Source organism: Acartia tonsa, chromosome 4 (assembly GCF_053477335.1).
Source record: "Acartia tonsa isolate MP-2025a chromosome 4, ASM5347733v1, whole genome shotgun sequence".
In the NCBI taxonomy this organism is placed as follows: domain Eukaryota; kingdom Metazoa; phylum Arthropoda; class Copepoda; order Calanoida; family Acartiidae; genus Acartia; species Acartia tonsa.
The window spans coordinates 26,911,779-26,932,490 of NC_137263.1; the positions used below are offsets into that span (position 1 = coordinate 26,911,779).

Below are 20,712 nucleotides of genomic sequence, written 5' to 3' on the forward strand. Positions count from 1 at the left end.
GTAATTTATAAATTTTTTAGGTCTGTTAGAGATGTTTTAAATCAAACATCATATGTTTAAATTTTTTTTATTATTCCAGGTATCTACTAATGAGAATCCATGAACCTCTCGGAGGTAAAATTGAAGTTAATCCTCTCTCTCCACCTTTCCTCTCATTCAAATAAATTTCTCTGAGAGAATAGAATTATAACTCAAGGTGTAATAATAAAAACTAAACTCGGTACGGGAGGGGGGGGGGGGTAACAAAGATTTAGGGTTACAGTCAAAGGGAGGGGTGAGCTCCCCAAGATTTGTTCAAGAATTTGAAATGAGAGAGAGAGGTGGGGCCTTCATCTTTCTCTCCCCTCCCCTGTCTAAATTTGTTGCCTTGCCTTATCAACTTCTCCTAGCCTAGCTCCTAGAGTATTTATATATAACTATAAAACACCAAATTTTCCACAATTGGCATACAACAGTATGTATTGTAACATTACCTTATTAACTCTTAGAGAACCACCTTCAGCTATTAAATGATCAGCTGATCTAATGAAAGAATTCAACACAAACCTTCTTTTTTCATTCTTACCCCCATAATATATTCCTCTTGTTGTGTTGTGAGGTAAGCAAAGTTACTAGCCACTCTATTACCTCCTTTCCTCTCTTACAACTCATATAATATGGAGCTTCCCTTTTTAGGCAGAAACTACCTTCTCCCTATTTTAAAAAAATGTTTTGTAAAAAAAAATATTTCTATTTATTTACTCTTAAATATTTCGGCAATAGAAAAATAACATAATCTTAAAATTATTTTTTTAAATCTTCAAAACGTATTTTACCCCGTTGTTATACTAGTGCAGATGCCGCGTGCTTTGTTGTGGTAGAATTGTGTATGTAGAGCTGCCAGCAGCGGACTACAAGGGAAGGCATTGTTAGTGAAGAGTCAATTCAAATTTGCTAATGATTCTAGAGACATGTAATAATTGTTATTGATGAAAATGAATTGTTGCCAACAAATGTTAAACTTCTCTTAGGTGTAGACTTATTTTTTTAGCCAGTAACATTAATTCTAAAATGAACAAAAAGTAAGGGCCGGGGAAAATAAACCAAGTTGGTCGGAGCAAGGAAACCATTTTTTGTATTATGATAAGAACTCTCTCCTACACAATATTATAGAAATGCTAATTAGAGTAACATTATCTCACCATTCAGATTTTTTAATATGATGCTAAGGTAGATATTCATATACATTTAATGTGCAATTGTCATGTTTTTGTAGCAATTTATTCTTAAACTTCGGTGTGTTGGTTATATTTATTTTAGTTAAATCTCAGTATATAACATTTATAATGTTTCATGCGTTATAAATTTATCACTTGATGAGGCACTATTTAGAACTTAAAACCTTGATCATTATTTTTACTATCATTTCTTTAGAAAATCAAGTCATTAGATTGGTAAATAAACAGAGTCAACCTAACTTGCTTGTAGTATTTATTTGAAAGGATCTGAATTGACGACTAAAGAAAGTGTCTGGTCTGATGACGAACATGGTATTTTACCACATTACGCTTGTATAATGTATACCTATTCAATTTTAAAAAGTATCAACATTTATGAAAAATTTCAGCATTTATAATTCGTTAACAAAAATGGCAGATGAACAGGAAATGGAAGGTCTACCAGAAGGACCAGTGGATAATGCTTGGTCGATAAAAGTAAGTAGCATCATATTTATTTCTGACGCCTGTACTGCGTGCTAATAGATGAATGTTAACTGTAAGGTTTGCTTGATTAATATTTAAGGTAGGGATGGCAATCCGTCAAATTTTTGGACCGGATTCGGATTCTTACAAGAATCCGTCCAAAAAAAAGGCGGACTCCCGCAGATTCCGGATTCTTAATTAATTGTGGCGGTTTCGGATTACGGATTCTAACAATATTTTATAAGGCTTTTTTTTAAATTAAAAATTTAAGTGCTACATGTGTCCTAAAAATTAATGTGTGGTGTTCTTTATAATCCACTTCCGATAATCGAACCAGATTTTAAAAGATACCAATTATATATAATGATGATAATCTTTGCCTTCAAAAAGGCGGAGTTGAGAGAAAAAACTCAAGACGCTAATTTTAGCTTAGCAAGGGGGGGGGGGGAGTTCTGACACATTTGCGTAAACCTGGTGTATAGGCTTTATCTTTGGATTGAGAGGATAGGTTATTAGGGATAAAATCATTCATACATAATGAATTTCCCCCAGATTTAAGATTTTTTGGATAGGCCTCCAGGTTCCGGAGGTTGAAGACAATAATCTCCAGTCTTTTGAAGCAGTATATAGATGTCTTATCTGACAAAATGATGTAATGTTTGGGCCTGCTGTAATAAAGTTTGCGTATATTAGCTATTTCTCATCAGATTTTTAATATCCAATATTTGGAAAATAATTACCAAACTTTCTTTAGATTACGTATGATTGTTTAAGTTCTACAAAAGTAATCAAAATTAATAATCTAAATCTGCAATTTTATACTCCTGTTTTTTCCCCAAATACAGAAACCGCAGATTTTTTTAGTGACACCCTGTACACGAAAGGACAGAAAATTTTTAAATCACAAAATTGTCATGAAAACTACGCTTGTTTTAATTTAGATTCCTGAATTTAAACCTGAGCACAATCCGACTGGTATGGTAGAAGAAAGTAAATTCGCCTCACTCTTCCCTAAGTAAGCTTTACACATTATCGATCGACGTTTTATTATATTTCTAATAAAAATGTTTTATATGATGAAATTAGACACAAAAGAACTAAGATTTTTTAAAGAAATTTCTTTAAAATTCTTATTGGCAGAAATACATATGGAGAAGTCGTTTGATTTTAAAAAAGTAATTGTGACATATCTAATTAGTGAGGAATTTCACCTTTCAAGTAATGTAAGATAATTTATCATATTTTAATTTCTTATGTTTAGGTACAGAGAAAAATACCTAAAAGAATGCTGGAATCTTGTTGAAGCCAAATTAAAAGAATATAATTTAAAGTGTGAACTAGATCTTGTAGAAGGATCAATGTCGGTAATGACAACTCGAAAATGTTGGGATCCTTATATTATTATCAAGGCAAGAGATATGATAAAGCTATTGGCGAGAAGTGTACCGTACAACAAAGCTTTAGAAGTACTGGAGGACGATAAAGGAAGTGATATTATTAAAATTGGAAATATTTTGGAGAATAAAGAAAGGTTTGTGAAAAGAAGGCAGAGGTTAATAGGCCCAAACGGCTCGACATTGAAAAGCATTGAGCTTCTTACTCAATGTTATGTACTGGTTCAAGGTGGTACTGTTGCTGCAATTGGACCATACCAAGGAAAGTCGAGTTTTATCATCCTTTTTATTATTAAATTGTTTCTTATTTAATGATTTCAGTATTAACCCATCAGTGCTATTTAGCCCTGTTCCATACAATTAGAGATTATGAATATACTAGCGGCTGCGTCCCTAGTATCTAGGGATATTAGAAAGGACACGAAAGTGCAAAAAATAACTTCACTCTAAAGGAGAACCATATCGGTTCAGCGGTTAGCGAGATCCTTCGCTACAGACAAAAAAGCTTACTACTTTATATAATAGGATATTTAAAAGTATATTAGGTGAATCAGGGGCGTCCAAGCTTTTTATTTTGGGGGGGGTAAAATTTTTTTAAGGGGGGGTAAAATTTGTTTACCCCCCCCCCAAAATTTACCCCCGGGGTAAAATTTTTGGGGGGGTAAGTTAACTTTTATCAAAAATTTAGTATTAAAAATTTTTTTTGTTAGAGATTTTCTATTTTGGGGGGGATATTTACCCCCCCAAAATTGTTTGGGGGGGTAAATACCCCCTCCTAAATGGTTGGGGGTGCCTACGGCACCTCCAGGGTAGGGGTAAAATTTAAATGGGGGGGGTAAAATGAAAAAATTTTTGGGGGTGCCTACGGCACCCCCAAATTCGTTTGGGAGGGGGGGGGGGGTAATCGCCCCATTACCCCCCCCCCCTTGGACGCCTATCAATGAGGTGAATGAATTAATAAATTAAGCCAACCATACCTTCAAAATTTAGTAAGATTCCTTTACACTGAGTGCTTTAAAGCTCGATACTTTTAGGATTGAAACAAGTGCGAAAAATTGTTATTGACACTATGAATAACATTCATCCAATTTACAACATCAAAACGCTTATGATCAAGAGGGAACTGCTAAAAGACCCGAAACTACGGAATGAAAATTGGGAAAGATTTCTTCCTAAATTCCAGCACAAGGTTTTGTCTAAACGCAAGCAACCTATGAAGAAAAATAAAAAGGCACCTTACACACCCTTTCCCCCGGCTCAGTCATTGTCCAAGATTGACAAACAACTTGAAAGTGGTGAATATTTTCTCAACGATAGGGAGAAGCGTGTTAGAAAAGCTGCTGAAAGAAAGCAGAAGGATGAAGAAACAAAGATCAACCAGAAAGAGAAAAGATCGAAGAGTTTTAAGCCACCTAAGGAGAAACCATATGTTCCTGCTGATAATTCCTCCACCTCTAAAGATGTAGATGTTACGGAATTTAAAAAGAAAGTCAAAAATGCCCTTAAGAAAAAAGTAAAACATTAATTTTTTTTTATCTTTATTTTATTATTTTCAGACAAATGATGATAAATATTTTTGGAAGGTTAGCTGCTAATGGAAATTTGGTGAATAAGTCCGTAATTTTGCAAAATGTTAACCATTTATCTGGCATAATCTACCGTACGGCCGCAACACAAACAATAGGTCACCATCCGAGAAATAGAAGATCAAACCGTCACAGGTAATAATAATAAAAAAAATATTACGAATATGATACATTAAAATCTCTGATGTTATCTAATTCTAGGTTTGCCATAGATTAACCTTTATTTTTTTAGGGATGAATTATTTCGAAAAGCAAGAGCTAATAAAACACTAAAAATTGAATTGCAAGATTTTGAATTTGACAGGAAAAACTATAGAAATGAGGTAATGATAACGTGTCTTCATATTTCCTATTAAGAAATATATTAAAGTAAAGATCAAATAAAAAAATAATTTGATTTAATACAAAAAAAACCTTGAGTCTATTATTTTAGATTACGCCTGAAGAAATGAAGGAAAGAATGAAAAAGATCGGTATATCGCCAATGAAATCCTATATGGAGAAACCCACCTATATTTCTAGTACTGGGGTCATAATGGATCAATATGTCCCTGTGGAGGGGGATGGAAAGGCTAGCTTAATATCTTTAACTGGAACTAAACAGGTGAAAACATGTATTTTTATCAGGCTTTCTTTTTTTATGTTCTCTCTACAATTATTTAATTTTACTAAAAATTCAGCGAAATATTATTTCAGGTGACAGACAAAGTAAAAGGAAAGGGTAAAACAATGATGAGCATCAGAAAAATAAGAAAATATGAAGATGAGTTTGATCCCAAGTAATTGTTAAATTTTTAGCTTTCTACAAGGATACGGGCGTTTGCATATTGAGATATTATTATAATTTAATCTTGATATTGCTGGATTGATACGAATCAGATTGCGTTTTCTAGGGTCAATAATTCTAAGGGAGAGGGATGCCCCAAAAATAGCTTAAAGCCATTATAGGACCTATGTGAAGCTCACATATAACAGAGAACCCAATCGGATGGACAGTTATATAACTTATATATTATTGGATATTTCATTACAGGGACTGGGTGGATGAAGCAGAGGAAATTTACATTAAAGCTCACGAGGCGCTTGCAAATAATAATGAGGACGAACTGCACAAATTGGTCACTGAGAAATGTTTTCCAGAAATGATGTACATGACAAAACGGAAAACAATTCGCTGGAAATATATCAAAGCCATCGAGCCTCCAAGAGTTGTCCATGCTAGGTGAGAAAATAGTATCAATCAATCAATTGATTTTAAAATGGTTTTTGTATGGTCCATCGTATGCATTTAACCTCAAAACCCATATATTTTTTTTTATTTTTATCTCCTAATCTAAGACACTCTTATACCTAGTAGGGTTGGGCCGGATACTTTTTTGGCCGGATACCGGATATCCGGCTGATTTCAAATGCCGGATATCCGGTAACCGACCGGATATCCGGCCAACGCCGGATATCCGGCAAATATCCGGTTATCCGGTCAAATTACCGGATATCCGGCCGGATAACCGGCCAAATTACCAGATATTAAAGTAGTAAAAAAAAAATTCTTCAAAAATCTTATACAAATTTACATAAAGTTAAACTTATTCAGAAAAAAATGTTCTTCTAGCGTCAATAATAAGAAAATTATAGCCATTTAAGATTTTTAAAAGCAGAGATTTTTGGTGTAAAGTATAAAAAATTATAGAGCCGGATATCCGGCCGGATAGTTTCAATATCCGGTATCCGGCCGGATATTGAAAATGGCCGGATATCCGGCCACACCGGATATCCGGCCCAACCCTAATACCTAGGTGAGTATTGATTAAAATCTTTATTAGGAAAAACGGATTGACTAATAAAAAGTACTTAATAAAACTATTTCAGCACTGTTTTAATAAATATTTTAAATATTTATTTCCTTTAGACATGCTGATATTGTTTCAAAGAGCAATATGTTTGGACAATTAACAGTCAGGTTTCATTCTCAACAGACACTTGCCATCTATGACAGGTTACCAGTTTTTCTTTAAAACAATCTCATGAAATTGAATAGATAATAGGGTGGGTCGATTTTGGAATTTTACATTAGTAAACATTGGCAAGGGTTACTGGGCCAATATCAAAACCCTGTGAAACTTGAAAGAGGCTTTTAAATCCAAAAACGACGGGCGCGCGGGGGGTATAAAATGTACCCTCCTCCTTATAAAACCAAAAATTGAAATTCCTTCAAACACAGGCATGTTGCAAATCAAAATGACCGCATTGAAATGCTGATTACAGATCTGAAAACCGTTTTGAAAAATATTGATTCAGTCTGAAATGATTTTCAAATAACCTACCAAAATGAACAATTTTTACTAAATCAGCTGTTTTTAGGTACTTAATGAGATCTTATTCGAACTAGGAGCAATATTTTTCAAAACGGTTTTCAGATTCGTAATCAGCATTTCAATGCGGTCATTTTGATATGCAAAACGCCTGTGTTTGAAGGAATTTAAATTTTTGGTTTTATAATGGTGGTGGGCACTTTTTATACCCCCACGCGCCGGCAGCCATAAGAACCAAATCACTTTTGAAACTTGAATTGGGCTTATCATACATATATATGACTTACACAACTTATGATAACAGGACCCACTCTAATAGATAATTTTTTTTTAAAGTTATTTATAATTTCAATATTTTGCCTTGTTAAGATATTTTTAAAAAGTACTAGCATTATTACCTAATAACTAAATAATTTATTTTGGCAACATTACGTCAATATTTTGTAAATATAGGTTTGGCAGACTTATCCATGGAAATGAAAATGTAGTGAAGGATGTTCTAGAATATTGTGTGTTTGAGAAACATCTTTCAAATTTGTATGGAAGCTGGAGGATACATGGAAAGATTATACCTGAATGGAAGCCCAAAAACGACAACTATGGAATATTAACTTATCGTGTAGTATCTGACGCGGACAATGAAGACCAAGAAGACGGAGAAGAAGGAACTGAAGTTGATAATAAAATGAACGAGAAGGAAGATGATCAGAAAGTTACACTTTATGATAGATTTGGAAAAGTTCTTGGCAGAAGTTAAACAGTTTTTACTTTCAGATATTATCAAAATGTAAAATTGACCCAAGTATTTTGTAACATTGTATGTTTATTTTTTTTATTAATGAAATTGTACAAATTTTTTCTATGTGTCAGTATTGAAAATGGTCGCGGTAAAGAGTGGAGAGAATGTTGTAAGTGTTGGCTGGCTACAGGAACATCAGTGCGGACTGTGCCATGGACTAATTGAAAACTGTGTTTCAACACCATGTTGTCAGTCCACTGCTTGCAAGCATTGTGCACATAAACATATTAAATCTAACAGGTATAGGGTAGTGCGGGGTTAATGCGGTAGGGGGGTCTAATTCCGGTCACTCGACCAACTTTTTTAAAACCGTTTTTTAACGGTGTTCTAAACGTTTGCGAGAGATCTTCAGAAAAGCAAAGTTGTAGTTTATTGCCTATACTTTCATTTCTTACTTCAGCAAATTTTTGTCAGATCACTCCTTCTATGATTTTTTTGCCCTCAAAAAGTTGCAAAAAATTTGCAAAAAAAAAATTTCAAAATAGGCCATGTTCAATCTAAAATTGTGAAAAAATGGTAAGTCCTATCGACCCCCGGGTTTTTGTAAAATGAAAGATATGGCATTCATTTATCGTTTGCAATTGGAGGCGTTGTTCTAACTTGATTTTTTCATAATTTTTTTTTCGTCTCAAAAAAAGGGTCTATTCCGGTCACTTTTTTTACTTTTTTTTATTACTGTATTTATAAATTTATAATAACCTAATGTTTTATTTAGGTGATCTGGAAGCATAAACAACCTAAATGCATGACCTAAGCTTTAATCATTGCCTTGCCTGTTGTGTGATGTACATTACTAGTCATTTTACTGCTTGTATTATGTCATGTTTTGTTGCCTAAGCTTTTCAATTTGTAAAGACATTAAAAAGGGGGGGGGGGAAATGTGGTGACTCGTCACACGACATACCAGCAATTTTATTTTGGATGCTACTCCCTTAGTTTTAGAGATAATTGGATGAAATCTTTTGGGCTGGGTCACTAATTACCCCAACTAGTGGTATCTTTAAAAAAAAACGGCGGCGGGACCGCCGCTCCCGCCGTCCGCCGCCATTTTCCGCCGCCACCAAAAAATTTTTTTTTATTGCATTTCTCGCCGAATTAGGCAATTTGGAATCATTTGAGACCATGTTATTATCGTTTATCAAGGTATATCTTAAATACAGTAATTCTCCTGTGATTTTGAAGATATTGAAACAAAATCTTTTTAGGTTGGTAAGTTTAAAATATTTGAATTAAGAAAACGGCGGCGGGACCGCCGCTCCCGCCGTCCGCCGCCGTTTTCCTCCGCCACCGCCGTTTTCCGCCGCCACCAAAAAATTTTTTTTAATGCATTTCTCGCCGAATTAGGCAATTTGAAATCATTTGGGACCATGTTATTTTTTTCAAAAAATTTTCCCCCTACAAGCAACCCTGCGGGGGGACTTCGTCATTTTTTTCAAGGTATATCTTAAATACAGTGCTACTTCTGTGCTTTTAAAGATATTGAAACAAAATCTTTTTAGATAGGTCAGTAAAAAATATTTACATAAAAAATGGCAGAGGTACCACCGCGGAAAATGGCGGCGGGACCGCCGCTCCCGCCGTTTTCCGCCGCCACCGCCGTTTTCCGCCGCTACCAAAAAAAAATTTTTTATTGCATTTCTCGCCGAATTAGGCAATTTAAAATCATTTGGGACCATGTTATTTTTTTCAAAAAAATTTTCTCCTTACAAGCAACCCTGCGGTAATCTTAAAATCAGTGGTACTCCTGTGCTTTAAAAGATATTTAAAAAAAATATTTTTAGGTAGGTTAGTAACAAATGGCAGAGGTACGGCTGCGGAAAACGGCGGCGGGACCGCTGCTCCCGCCGTTTTCCGCCGCCACCCAAATTTTTTTTATTGTATTTCTCGCCGAATTAGGCGATTTAGAATTTAAGATATGTATAATATGATAAAGAATTTGAAAAAAAATGACTTGTAGGGGGAAAAATTTTTGAAAAAAATAACATGGTCTCAAATGATTCCAAATTGCCTAATTCGGCGAGAAATGGAAAAAAAAATTGGCGGCGGAAAAAAATATTTATTACTGACCCATCAAAAAAGATTTTGTTCAAATATCTTCAAAAGCACAGGAGAAGTACTGAATTTAAGGTATACCTTGATATACGAGAATTTGAAAAAAATATTTTGTTTAAATATCTTTTAAAGCACAGGAGTACCACTGATTTTAAGATATACCTTGAAAAAATGACTAAGTACCCCCGCAGGGCTGCTTGTAGGGGGAAAAATTTTTGAAAAAAATAACATGGTCTCAAGTGATTCTAAATTGCCTAATTCGGCGAGAAATGCAAAAAAAAAATTTTTTTGTTGGCGGCGGAAATTGGCGGCGGACAGCGGGAGCGGCGGTTCCGCCGGTCCCGCCGCCGTTTTCTTAATTCAAATATTTTTTACTTACCAACCTAAAAAGATTTTGTTTCAATATCTTCAAAATCACAGGAGAATTACTGTATTTAAGATATACCTTGATAAACGATAATTTGAAAAATATCTTCAAAAGCACAGGAGAAGTACTGAATTTAAGATATACCTTGATATACGAGAATTTGAAAAAAATATTTTGTTTAAATATCTTTTAAAGCACAGGAGTACCACTGATTTTAAGATATACCTTGAAAAAATGACTAAGTCCCCCCGCAGGGTTGCTTGTAAGGGGAAAAATTTTTGAAAAAAATAACATGGTCTCAAATGATTCCAAATTGCCTAATTCGGCGAGAAATGCAATAAAAAATTTTTTTTTGGTGGCGGCGGAAAATGGCGGCGGACGGCGGGAGCGGCCTTCCCGCCGCCATTTTTTTTTAAAGATACCACTAGTTGGGGTAATTAGTGACTCAGCCCAAAAGATTTCATCCAATTATCTCTAAAACTAAGGGAGTAGCATCCAAAATAAAATTGCTGGTATGTCGTGTGACGAGTCACCACATTTCCCCCCCCCCCCTTTTTCAGACACATTTTTATAGTAATGGGAAGAGTATATCACCCAAAGAAACGCATTAAATATTTTCCTGAAGATGTATCAGCTGCATTGGCTCATGTAAGAAGGGGTATGTCTATTAGAAAGACTGCTAGAAGATTTAAAATTCCATATGAAACCCTTGCATCTTTTTCGTATAAGAGGGTGTTCGAGATTTTTGCGCGGTTTGGATTTTTTATGTCAAATCGGCTAGGATTAAGCTAAGAGGTGTTTAAGGTGTCTATAGAAAGCTCTTTGCATGTCCTAACAAAAACTCCCCAGGATATGGGTTCTATCTTCAAGATTTAGAGTACATATTCAAGATTTTGCATTTTCAAAATTCCTGTTGCATAAAATGTGTTGAAATATTAGAGTTAGACCCCATATCATTTCGAGTTAATTGTCAGGCATGTAATTTTGCATCTTTAGACACCTTAACCACCCTTGTAGGTCAATCCTAGCCAATTTGAGACAAGAAAAAATGTATCAAAAACTGCTGTCAAAACTGGCAGGATTTTTAAAATTAAAAATTTTTTGGGAAAAAATCACTTTTTTCAAGAAATTCCAAGACCTGCGAATCAGAAATTGCCTCTAATTTATGTATAAAGCTTTAAAAACCTAATCATATAATATAAAGTATGATTTTTTTTTAAAAGTTTGCATGAAAAAAATCGATGTTTTTTTTTGCGATTTTACCGACTTTTTTAAAATGGGCAAAATGTGGTCAAAAAATTGTCTGATCTGCATGCGACTAGTACCGTTAGAAAGCTAATGACCTCAGCTTTCTACTCATAGTTTAAAATGTTAAAAAAAAATATTTTAAGGGGGTGTTCCACCCCCCCAAAGTCAACTGACCGAAATAGCCCCACCGGTGGGGTTATTCCGGTATAGGCCAACCGCCGCCCTTAAAACCGATTTTTGACCGACTTCTAGTTGCGAGATCTTAACGGGACCAAGACAGGCTTCTTCGTTATTGCCATATCTTTCATTTGCACTCTTAAAAACCGGAAAAAGTTTTTGGGAAGTATGTTTTTTTTTAAGTTGAAGCAAAAAATTGACCGGAATAACCCCGCACTACCCTACTTACACTATTAAGAAGTATGTTAGTTCTATAAAAAACTCTTTCATACAATGATCCAATCAGTATGCAGCGTTTTATTAAGAAACTAGGATGACAACAATTTTGTACCAAACTTAAAGATCTTTTGATAAAAAAAAATTAATTTTGTATGTAATAGAGAAATCTGTTCGGAGTGTATCAAGAGAACATAAAATTACTTTTATAAACAAAACTGGTGATTTTGGGAGCGAAGGGGAGGGTAAGAGATAGGGCAAACGATCAAAGTGGTAATCTATTAAAAGATATTTCTTTGAAATGAGAAAGGGGGTGGTAGCTTTCGCAAATTCCGTAAAGGTGTATTGTCGTTTACTTGTTTTAAGACTTTAAGATAGGAGTAGAACTCTAAAATTTGGTATGTCAGTTGCTCTAATACTGTACAATATACAGGGTGCGCCACATATAACCGGAATTGTTCTAATTTGTGAACAAATGAACATAAAATCGTCAATTTTAAAGATTTTATTATATTTCAAAAACTGGGAAGCTAACTACTAGGTATATGACTATTAGATCATTTAATTAAGATCGGACTGCTGGGAGGCCCCATTTCCTTAGGAACGTGAGTAACAGCAGGATCTAAATTCACCCAACTTTCAAGCTGCCCTTCAACACGGCGGCTCTCATTTGGGCCACAGTTGAGTTAGAATGACGTTCTATACCATTTTGGAAAAGGCATGAAGATTCAGCTAGGGTTTTATCGCAATCCATAGTCTAAAATGAGTTTTTATGTTCCATATGGGTCTCTAACCTCGCGAATCGAGAAATTTTCACGGTTTTACACGATTTTTGACGTTTTTGACATCTCTAAATCTGCCATGTTTCACTTTGCCGGAGTACTACAGCCAAGCTATTTTAGATAGAGAGCTCTAGTCTTTTTTAGTGTCTTACTTATGTATCTAACAGTATCCCCAGCTAGTTGCATAACTCTACCTCATCTACAAATGGGCTGAGGTCCGATTTAGTGGGCCCTAGTCGAGAATCCAGATTATACCACTGGCGCATTTCGAATCTGCCTTGTTGAACATAAGCGCGGCCAGCTCGGAGTACGAGCCCATCTTCGTCCAATGATTTTTTTGTGCTAAAAGGTCATTACCTAAGCTTTTTATAGTGGGGTCAAACGTTCTTATTGGTCAAGTAGTTTTGACGCTATTGCCGTTTAAAAAAAAAGTCCGGTTATATGTGGCGCACCCTGTAGAACTGTGAACGAACGGCGACAAAACCTTTCACATTAAATATGTTTTTTTTCTTTTTTTTAAATGGCTTCGGGAATCAAATAAACTATCTCTATTTATTGACTCAATTCATTTTGGACAAGATATTACTCCTATAGCTCTTGGTGAGTTTCCTCAATTTTACCAAGCCTAACACATTAATATTTTAGCTCATGTTGGACTTGTGAGGCTGATGTTGATAAAGACAAGTTGGAGAAAAATGAGGTACATCTGCATTTATTACAAATTTTTAATGGGAGGAGACTGTGTTATCACTTTTTTAAACAAACACAAAGAAACTCAAAAAAAGAAAAACGCTACAGAACTTTTATTTGCTTAAATGGATAGTTGCATGAAATGCATTTAAACTTTAATTATATTTGGTTTTTAAAGAACAAGTAAAAGATAAATTAGTGCAGAGGTTAGCGACACAGACAGACTAACACATAGACAGTCGTAAAAATCAATACATTCATCATAATTTTGTTTTGTTTTTAGGACATTTCATCTGATTACGAAGTTATAATCGAATCATTGCTGGCTTGTGCTGTTTGCAAGTAAGAGTTTCCGGATATTAGTCTTGAAATTGAAATTATTTTTTAATGCTGTGGTTTCATTAACAAGTTTGTTCTCAAGTCTTTGTATGTGAATACTATATAGTGACCTCCCTAAATATTTGGTGTTGTGGTATTTCTCCGCAAAATTAATATTCGACCCAACAATTGTTTTGGTTATGATTTATTGAAAGGGGACTATCCACGAACCAGAGCAAGTGATTCTAAGCACCTTCCAGCAGTGATTCTAAATGTTTTTTTAGTAAATATACTAGGGTTATGTTTAATATTGTTAAGGGGGGGGGGGGCGGGGGGGGGGGAGTTCTGACACATTTGCGTAAACGGTGAGTATAGGCTTTATCTTTGGACTGAGAGGATAGGTTATTAGGGATAAAATCATTCTTATATGATGAATTTTCCCCTGATTTTAGATTTTTTGGATAGGCCTCCAGGTTCCGGAGCTCCAGGCAAACAATGCTTCTTTTTGATTGTTATTCACATATTTGAAGAAAAAACATACATATTTTGTCTCATAAGCTTACATCTAACTCTTAAAAAAAAAAAAAAAAATTCATTTTTACCTGTAGAGACCACCTAGAGGCCTGGAGCTCCGGAACCTGGAGGCCTATCCAAAAAATCTTAAATCTGGGGGAAATTCATCATATAAGAATGATTTTATCCCTAATAACCTCACCGTTTACGCAAATGTGTCAGAACTCCCCCCCCCCCTCCTTGATTTTAAAAGTTTAGTTTCACCATGGTTTTATATGAATAAAACTTTGAAATGTTAAACATTTTGTGACTATATATCATTAGGTAAATGTTTTGTTGAGTTCAAACTGCTACGACAAAAAAAAAGTAAACTTTTTTGATGTTATTTTGGAAAAAGGGATGGTAACATAAAATATTCTAAACAATTTTATTAGTGTAATTACGTAATTTGATTATATTTTAGCGTATAAGGCGGGGAGGGGAAGGGGGTGGTTAATGCAACCATCTCGTAATCAATGATTAAATGGCACTTTGAATTCGAATTTCGATCTGAAATTTTTCATGAGTAATTCTTGGTAGGTCTATTTTCCCTAAATCTAACAAAAAGTTGGAAAAGTAACGACTGGCGGCTCAGCTACCGGATAGAACCGTTTGATAAGGTTTTTGAGCGACAAAAAGTATTATGTGGTGATAGGTTTCGTGACTAATTTGCCCTTAAGTTAGCTAAAAAATGGCAAAACGGCTAAGCCGCAAGCCGTTAGGAGTTACTTTTTCAACTTTTTGTTCGATTTAGGGAAAATAGACCTACCAAGGATAATTCATGCAAAATTTCAGATCGAACTTCGAATTCTAAGTGCCATTTAATCATTGATTACGAGATGGTTGCATTAACACCCCCCCCCCTCTTTTATTTGAACTTTTGAACTCAACAAAACATTTGATGCTATTTTGTCAATAAATGCTTAACATTTCAAAGCTTTATCTAGAGATAACCAGTAACCACGGTGAAGCTTAATTTTTTTAGTCGTTATAACGATATTAAACACAACCCTAGTATATTCACTAAAAAAAACATTCAGAATCACTGCTGGAAGGTGCTTAGAATCACTTGCTCTTGTTCGTGGATAGTCGTTAAAGTTAGAGTATTAATTTCCTATGCTTTAAGCCATTTTGAAAAGAGGCATTAATTTCAATTTGTTACCTATTAAACAAATAATATTATTTTTCTCTTATTTAAAAAAAATCACATTGACAACTGACCTTGTTATAGTTCTGTGTGTCACCGAGCTGTTGGTCTGTCCTGTTGTCCCAGCTCCTCTGTGTGTCGAGCATGTGGTGTCAAGTATATCACTAGTAACCGTACCTGTTGGCATTGTAAAGCAGAAAATATTCGTTCAGAAGATGTTGATTCAGATCAAAAGCTTAGGAATTTATTTATTCATTTATTATTTATTTACTAGTAGGAATGATAAGAGCATATATTAGGAGTAGGGTTGGCAATCCGAATCCTGGATCCGGAATCCGCCCAATTTTTGGTCAATTTTGGAATCCGAATCCGGAATCCCTTATTTAATAGCGGATTTGGATTCTTAGTTGGTAGGCTAAAATTAGCGTCTTGAGTTTTTTCTTTCAACTCCCGCTTTTTGAAGGCAAAGATTTAGGGATGTCAATCCGGATCCGGAATCCGTTTTTTCATAGCGGATTCCGGATTCTTAATAGGTAGGCTAAAATTAGCGTCTTGAGTTTTTTCTTTCAACTGCCTCTTTTTGAAGGCAAAGAATATCATCATTACATATAAAATCTTTTAAAATCTGGTTCGATTATCGAAAGCGAATTATAGAGAACACCAAGAACATTAATTTTTAGGACATATGTAGCACTTAATTTTTTTTTAAAAATTTTAAAATTCTTTTAAAATACTGCTAGAATCAGGAATCCGGCATTTTTTTAAAGAATCCGGAATCCGAATCACTACAAAGATTATCATCATTACATATAAATCTTTTAAAATCTGGTTCGATTATCGGAAGTGAATTATAGAGAACACCATGAACATTAATTTTTAGGACATGTGTAGCACTTAATTTTTTTAATTTTTAAAAAAAAGCCTTTTAAAATATTGCTAGAATCCGGAATCCGCCAAAAATAAGAATCCGGAATCCGCCATTTTTTTTGACGGATTCTTGTAAGAATCCGAATCCGGTCCAAAAATTTGACGGATTGCCATCCCTAATTAGGAGTTTTGCTATTTTAACATAATCCATAAAAAATTCCAGTTTGGAACTGATATATTGTTTGTTATAAGATAAGTTAATAAATAAATTAATCAGAGATGCTATCAACCATTACAAGGATGAGGGTAAACATGATAAGAAACTCATTGATTTTCTATTTGATAGAAAATTGACATTTCTCAAAGAGAAGGTCAAAAATGTTGAAGATGATTCTAAATTGACTTCAGACAAGAGTGACAACGAGGAAGTGAAAAATGGTGATAAAGAGGCTTCAGAAGAGGTAGGCGGAGACGAGTCACAGAATGGGTCGGAGAAAGAGGAAGGTGAACACATGGACACTGATGAAGACAGTAAAAAGCGGGATAAATCTGTAAGCCGTGAAAAGGCGCGTAAACGTGATCGTAGTAATAGTCGGAGAAGAGACAGGAGTGAAAGCAGAGAAAGAAAACGGGATAAAAAGAAGCATAAGCATAAGGTAAACTAGTAAATCCATATATAAAAGTATTGGGATACTTGTTTGTTTGTATCAAATGATTTCGCTAATCTCTGTACTGATATATATTATTGTACCCAAAGGATCTTACTATTCGTTGTACTAGAAGCGTAGCCTTTAGTAAGATATATATATATTTCTATTCAAATAATAAAATAGGATGAGAAGAGGGATGACCGTCGCAAAAGAAAGCACAGAAGTCGTGACCGTAGTCGGGAGCGTCGGCGGAGTCGTGACCGCAGCAAGGACCGTCGAAAGAGGGAAAAGTCACAAGACAGGGAGGAGTTGTCGAAGAAAGAATCCAAGTCGAAGGAGAACGGAGGCTCTGTGGGCTCCTTTGCTGCGCTACAGAAAAGAATCAGGATTGAGAGTGAAATTGTTGAAAAGAAGGTAATATCAAACAGGTTTAAAAAAGCATTAACAGTTTTACCCTGTTTTCAACAGAAGGAAAATGATTGAATCTTTAAAAAAATAATTTAGTTCGCTTATTTACTAAGTATATTTGCGATTACTTTTATTTAATGAAATCTTCCAATTTTTAACATGTACAAAACGGCCTGCTTAATTGCTTCAAGATCCATGTCAGATCTATATAGGAAATAAATGTCTATAAACGAGCTCAAGTTTTCCAAGGAATATATGATTAAAACTCATAGTGCTCCAATAATCCATAATAAACTCTCATTGCCCAGAACGATAAGACCCATTATTTTACTTTATTAAAAATAAATTCATTTTTTTCATTTCATGTTGCTATTTACCTTATATTGATGTATTTAATTTCTAATCATAAAAAAGAAAATTTAAATTTATAATATGATAAATTTAAGAAAACTATGTTTTAAAAGAATTCGATTGTGGCGACATTTTGTGTGTTCAAATATTAAACTAAAATTGTAATCATCATCATTAACCCTTTGGTGATGGTAATGTAAAGAAAAAAATATAATTTAAAAAAATCTTTTAAAAATCATTTAAATTATTAAATATTTACTTTCTTTTAGATAGTAATGCCGGGTGAGGAAAATAGATTTATTGAGAAATAGATATGCATATAGAAAACTAGCCAATAGGGAGATAATTATATCGAGCCAACTCTAGTTACCTACTAAAACTTACTAATCATTAAAATTAATATTTGTATATATTTCGTTTTGACTTCAGAATTCAATAATTGTTATAAATTTAAGGTGAAGGAGAAAATAGAGGAGCATATCGCCACCATGGTCTCGCAACAGCTGCAAGTCCGCAAGAGTGAGATAGAGGCGGAGGTGCTGGCCAAGGTTGATCTGGCCCGCAGGAACATGGAGGAGGAGGTGAAGCTGGAGATTGATACCATGAGAAAAATGAGAGAGGACGAGGAGAAAAGAAAAATGGAGGAAATGGAAGCGGCTATGAGAGAAAAGGTAGTTTTATCGTTAATCTATATAAAAAAAAACACTTGTCATATGATGTTATTACTAAATAAGTTTGCAATGCAGTATAATTTTGCAGGTCTATTTTTTTACTGTTAACGCCCATAACATTTACTTATATCCTAACTTAGCCATTTTGCGTTCTGGTTTGTATCAAGGTGTTTGCTATCTATTTATTCATTCATGATAAAAAATACTCTTGCATTATACTATTTTGTAAGTCATTCATTAATTTATATATAGAAACTTATTAAAGATAAAAGTAAGTGATGTATTACTGAAAATGTACACTTTAATATTTGATTTTTGGTGTATTGAGGAAAAAAGTTTTGTATGTAAGGAAAATTTTACATGGTATGAAATAGGGTTGGCAATCCGGGATCCGGAATCCGCCCAATTTTTGGGCCAATTTTGGAATCCGAATCCGGATCCGGAATCCGTTTTTTGTTAGCGGATTCCGGATTCTTAATTGGTATGCTAAAATTAGTGTCTTGAGTTTTTTCTTTCAACTATCGCTTTTTGAAGGCAAAGATTATCATCATTACGTATAAAAATTTTCAAAATCTGGTTCGATTCTCGGAAGTGAATTATAGAGAACACCAAGAACATTAATTTTTAGGACATATGTAGCACTTAATTCGTAAAAAATTCGACGGATTGCCATCACTAGTATGAAAACTGTACCATTAGCGCATTTCCTTTGTTATAAAGCAGCTGAGCTTCTGGTCTACTATACAATCAAGCAACTCGATTATAGTTAAACTAACAAAAGATAAGAAATTAACTCAAACTTTTAGTCACCAATATGATTCTATTCAATAACAAGTTCCGTTAATATATTTAAGCAAGGTTTTATCTACAATATTGCAACATTTTATTGCAACAAAAAGGTGATGTTAATACACCATTTCTTGAATAAAATGATAGGTAAAACGTTTTTTCATTTATTTCACCTTAGTGTTTTTGTTTAGCATTAGGCTTATAAGGGGGGGGGGGGGGGGTAATGCAACTATCTCGTAATGGCAATAAGCAAATGGCACTTAGAATCCGAATTTCATATGTTCCGAGATGGTTTTAGACTATTTTAAAGCCCAAAGTTCTACTAATCCATTGTCGTGGTGGTCTTGGGCTGCTTATTAAATAATCTGACTGCTTTTATTGTTTCGTCCATAGGTCTCTGACCGTAGGGTCAGTTTTGTTGTTGGGCAGTCTACAGGGGTGTATATTCTGCACAAGATTGATTTTTTTCCCTTGCTGCAAATTTTTTATTTTTTTTCCCCTCCTAGTTTTTTTCAGCAAGGAAGCTAGGGGATAAAATGGAAAAATATTTTAAAAACTGTTTATTTTACTCATTTTATCCTTCCTTCCACAATCCACATATTCTTTTAGTTTTTTTCACCAAAGAGGGGAGAAAAATTGAAAAAAATGCTTTCAGTTCTTTTAATTTTTACATTTTTTTCGCCGTCTAAATATTTATTATTTTTTATCCCCGCCCCCCCCCCCCCCACCCCCTCAGCAGGGTCAAATCTGCAGAATATACACCCCTGGCAGTCTATGAAGAGTATCATGTCGTGTTGTTTGTGATGCGTTCTCGCAGAGGAGGCAGTTGTCCTATACAATTGAGTTTAAATGGGCCGTATAACTATGCAGTTAGTTGCTATAGCATTGCCTTTCCTATATGCCAGGGGAGCAGCCGTTAGTAGCGAATTTAATGTGAAATGATAATTCAGGAGCTAGCACTGGAGAATGAAAGAAAGAAATTGGCAGAAGACAGACTGGCTATCCTGGAACATCAAATGAAAATTGAAAAGGAAAAACAAAAAGAGAAGAAGAAACAAGAAAAGAAAGTTAAGCAAGAACAAATGAAAATTCTAGGAAAGGATAAATCCAGACCTAAACTATCATTCAGTTTAATCAAGAATTGATTGTATTTATCACGAATTAAAAATCGTTTGTTATCATTGACCTGAATTTTGTGTATGTATTTTGCATATTGCAGATAAATCAGCGCAGCATTCTTGTTGTCAAAAGAAAATATAAAATGTTGCATAATGGTGTCAAGTCAAGATAAGGCTGATATACAGGTTACAACTTTTGACTATCGCACATTATTACTAACGCAGTTACTCTATAACAATGGGATGATCGAACAACAGATCGAAAAGAGACAACTGTCAGTCCGATCGCTTCTTGACTGCTTTTGGTTGCTTTAATTTCTGGAGTTTCCTGCCGTTTTCTAGATTTATTAGGGGGATCGGGCTATATATGCAACCATTTCGTAACTAATCAATGCACAAATGGCACTTAAAAATATTTTTATAATACAGTACCTATAGATCTTGTAACTTTGAAATTGTTTACCTAATATAAATATTATCTATTCTTTTAAAGACAGGTTTATTACTAAAGTTCATTTAAAAACATAAGTAATGAT

The 20,712-nt window shown here is 34.4% G+C and overlaps 3 protein-coding genes across 3 annotated transcripts; all 3 read left to right on the forward strand.

The window, feature by feature from the left end:
* The first annotated feature begins 1,607 nt into the window (after positions 1–1,607).
* Positions 1,608–4,637, forward strand: dbe (KRR1 small subunit processome component homolog dbe). Its single transcript, XM_080159358.1, has 4 exons — positions 1,608–1,694; positions 2,624–2,697; positions 2,944–3,347; positions 4,111–4,637. The coding sequence occupies exons 1-4, from the start codon at positions 1,629–1,631 to the stop codon at positions 4,599–4,601; spliced, it is 1,035 nt and encodes a 344-aa protein (XP_080015484.1). The 5' UTR covers positions 1,608–1,628; the 3' UTR covers positions 4,602–4,637.
* mRpL45 (mitochondrial ribosomal protein L45) lies at positions 4,637–7,749 on the forward strand. The gene is made up of 7 exons (XM_080159357.1): positions 4,637–4,797; positions 4,895–4,985; positions 5,096–5,266; positions 5,359–5,441; positions 5,696–5,884; positions 6,572–6,658; positions 7,428–7,749. Exons 1-7 carry the CDS (start codon positions 4,637–4,639, stop codon positions 7,729–7,731), a joined length of 1,086 nt encoding a protein of 361 aa, XP_080015483.1. The 3' UTR covers positions 7,732–7,749.
* A 103-nt stretch (positions 7,750–7,852) lies between these two features.
* On the forward strand, positions 7,853–20,282 carry LOC145318041 (uncharacterized). Its single transcript, XM_080159355.1, has 8 exons — positions 7,853–8,013; positions 13,261–13,315; positions 13,589–13,647; positions 15,407–15,560; positions 16,465–16,845; positions 17,023–17,253; positions 18,054–18,269; positions 20,009–20,282. The coding sequence occupies exons 1-8, from the start codon at positions 7,853–7,855 to the stop codon at positions 20,201–20,203; spliced, it is 1,452 nt and encodes a 483-aa protein (XP_080015481.1). The 3' UTR covers positions 20,204–20,282.
* Positions 20,283–20,712: the final 430 nt, after the last annotated feature.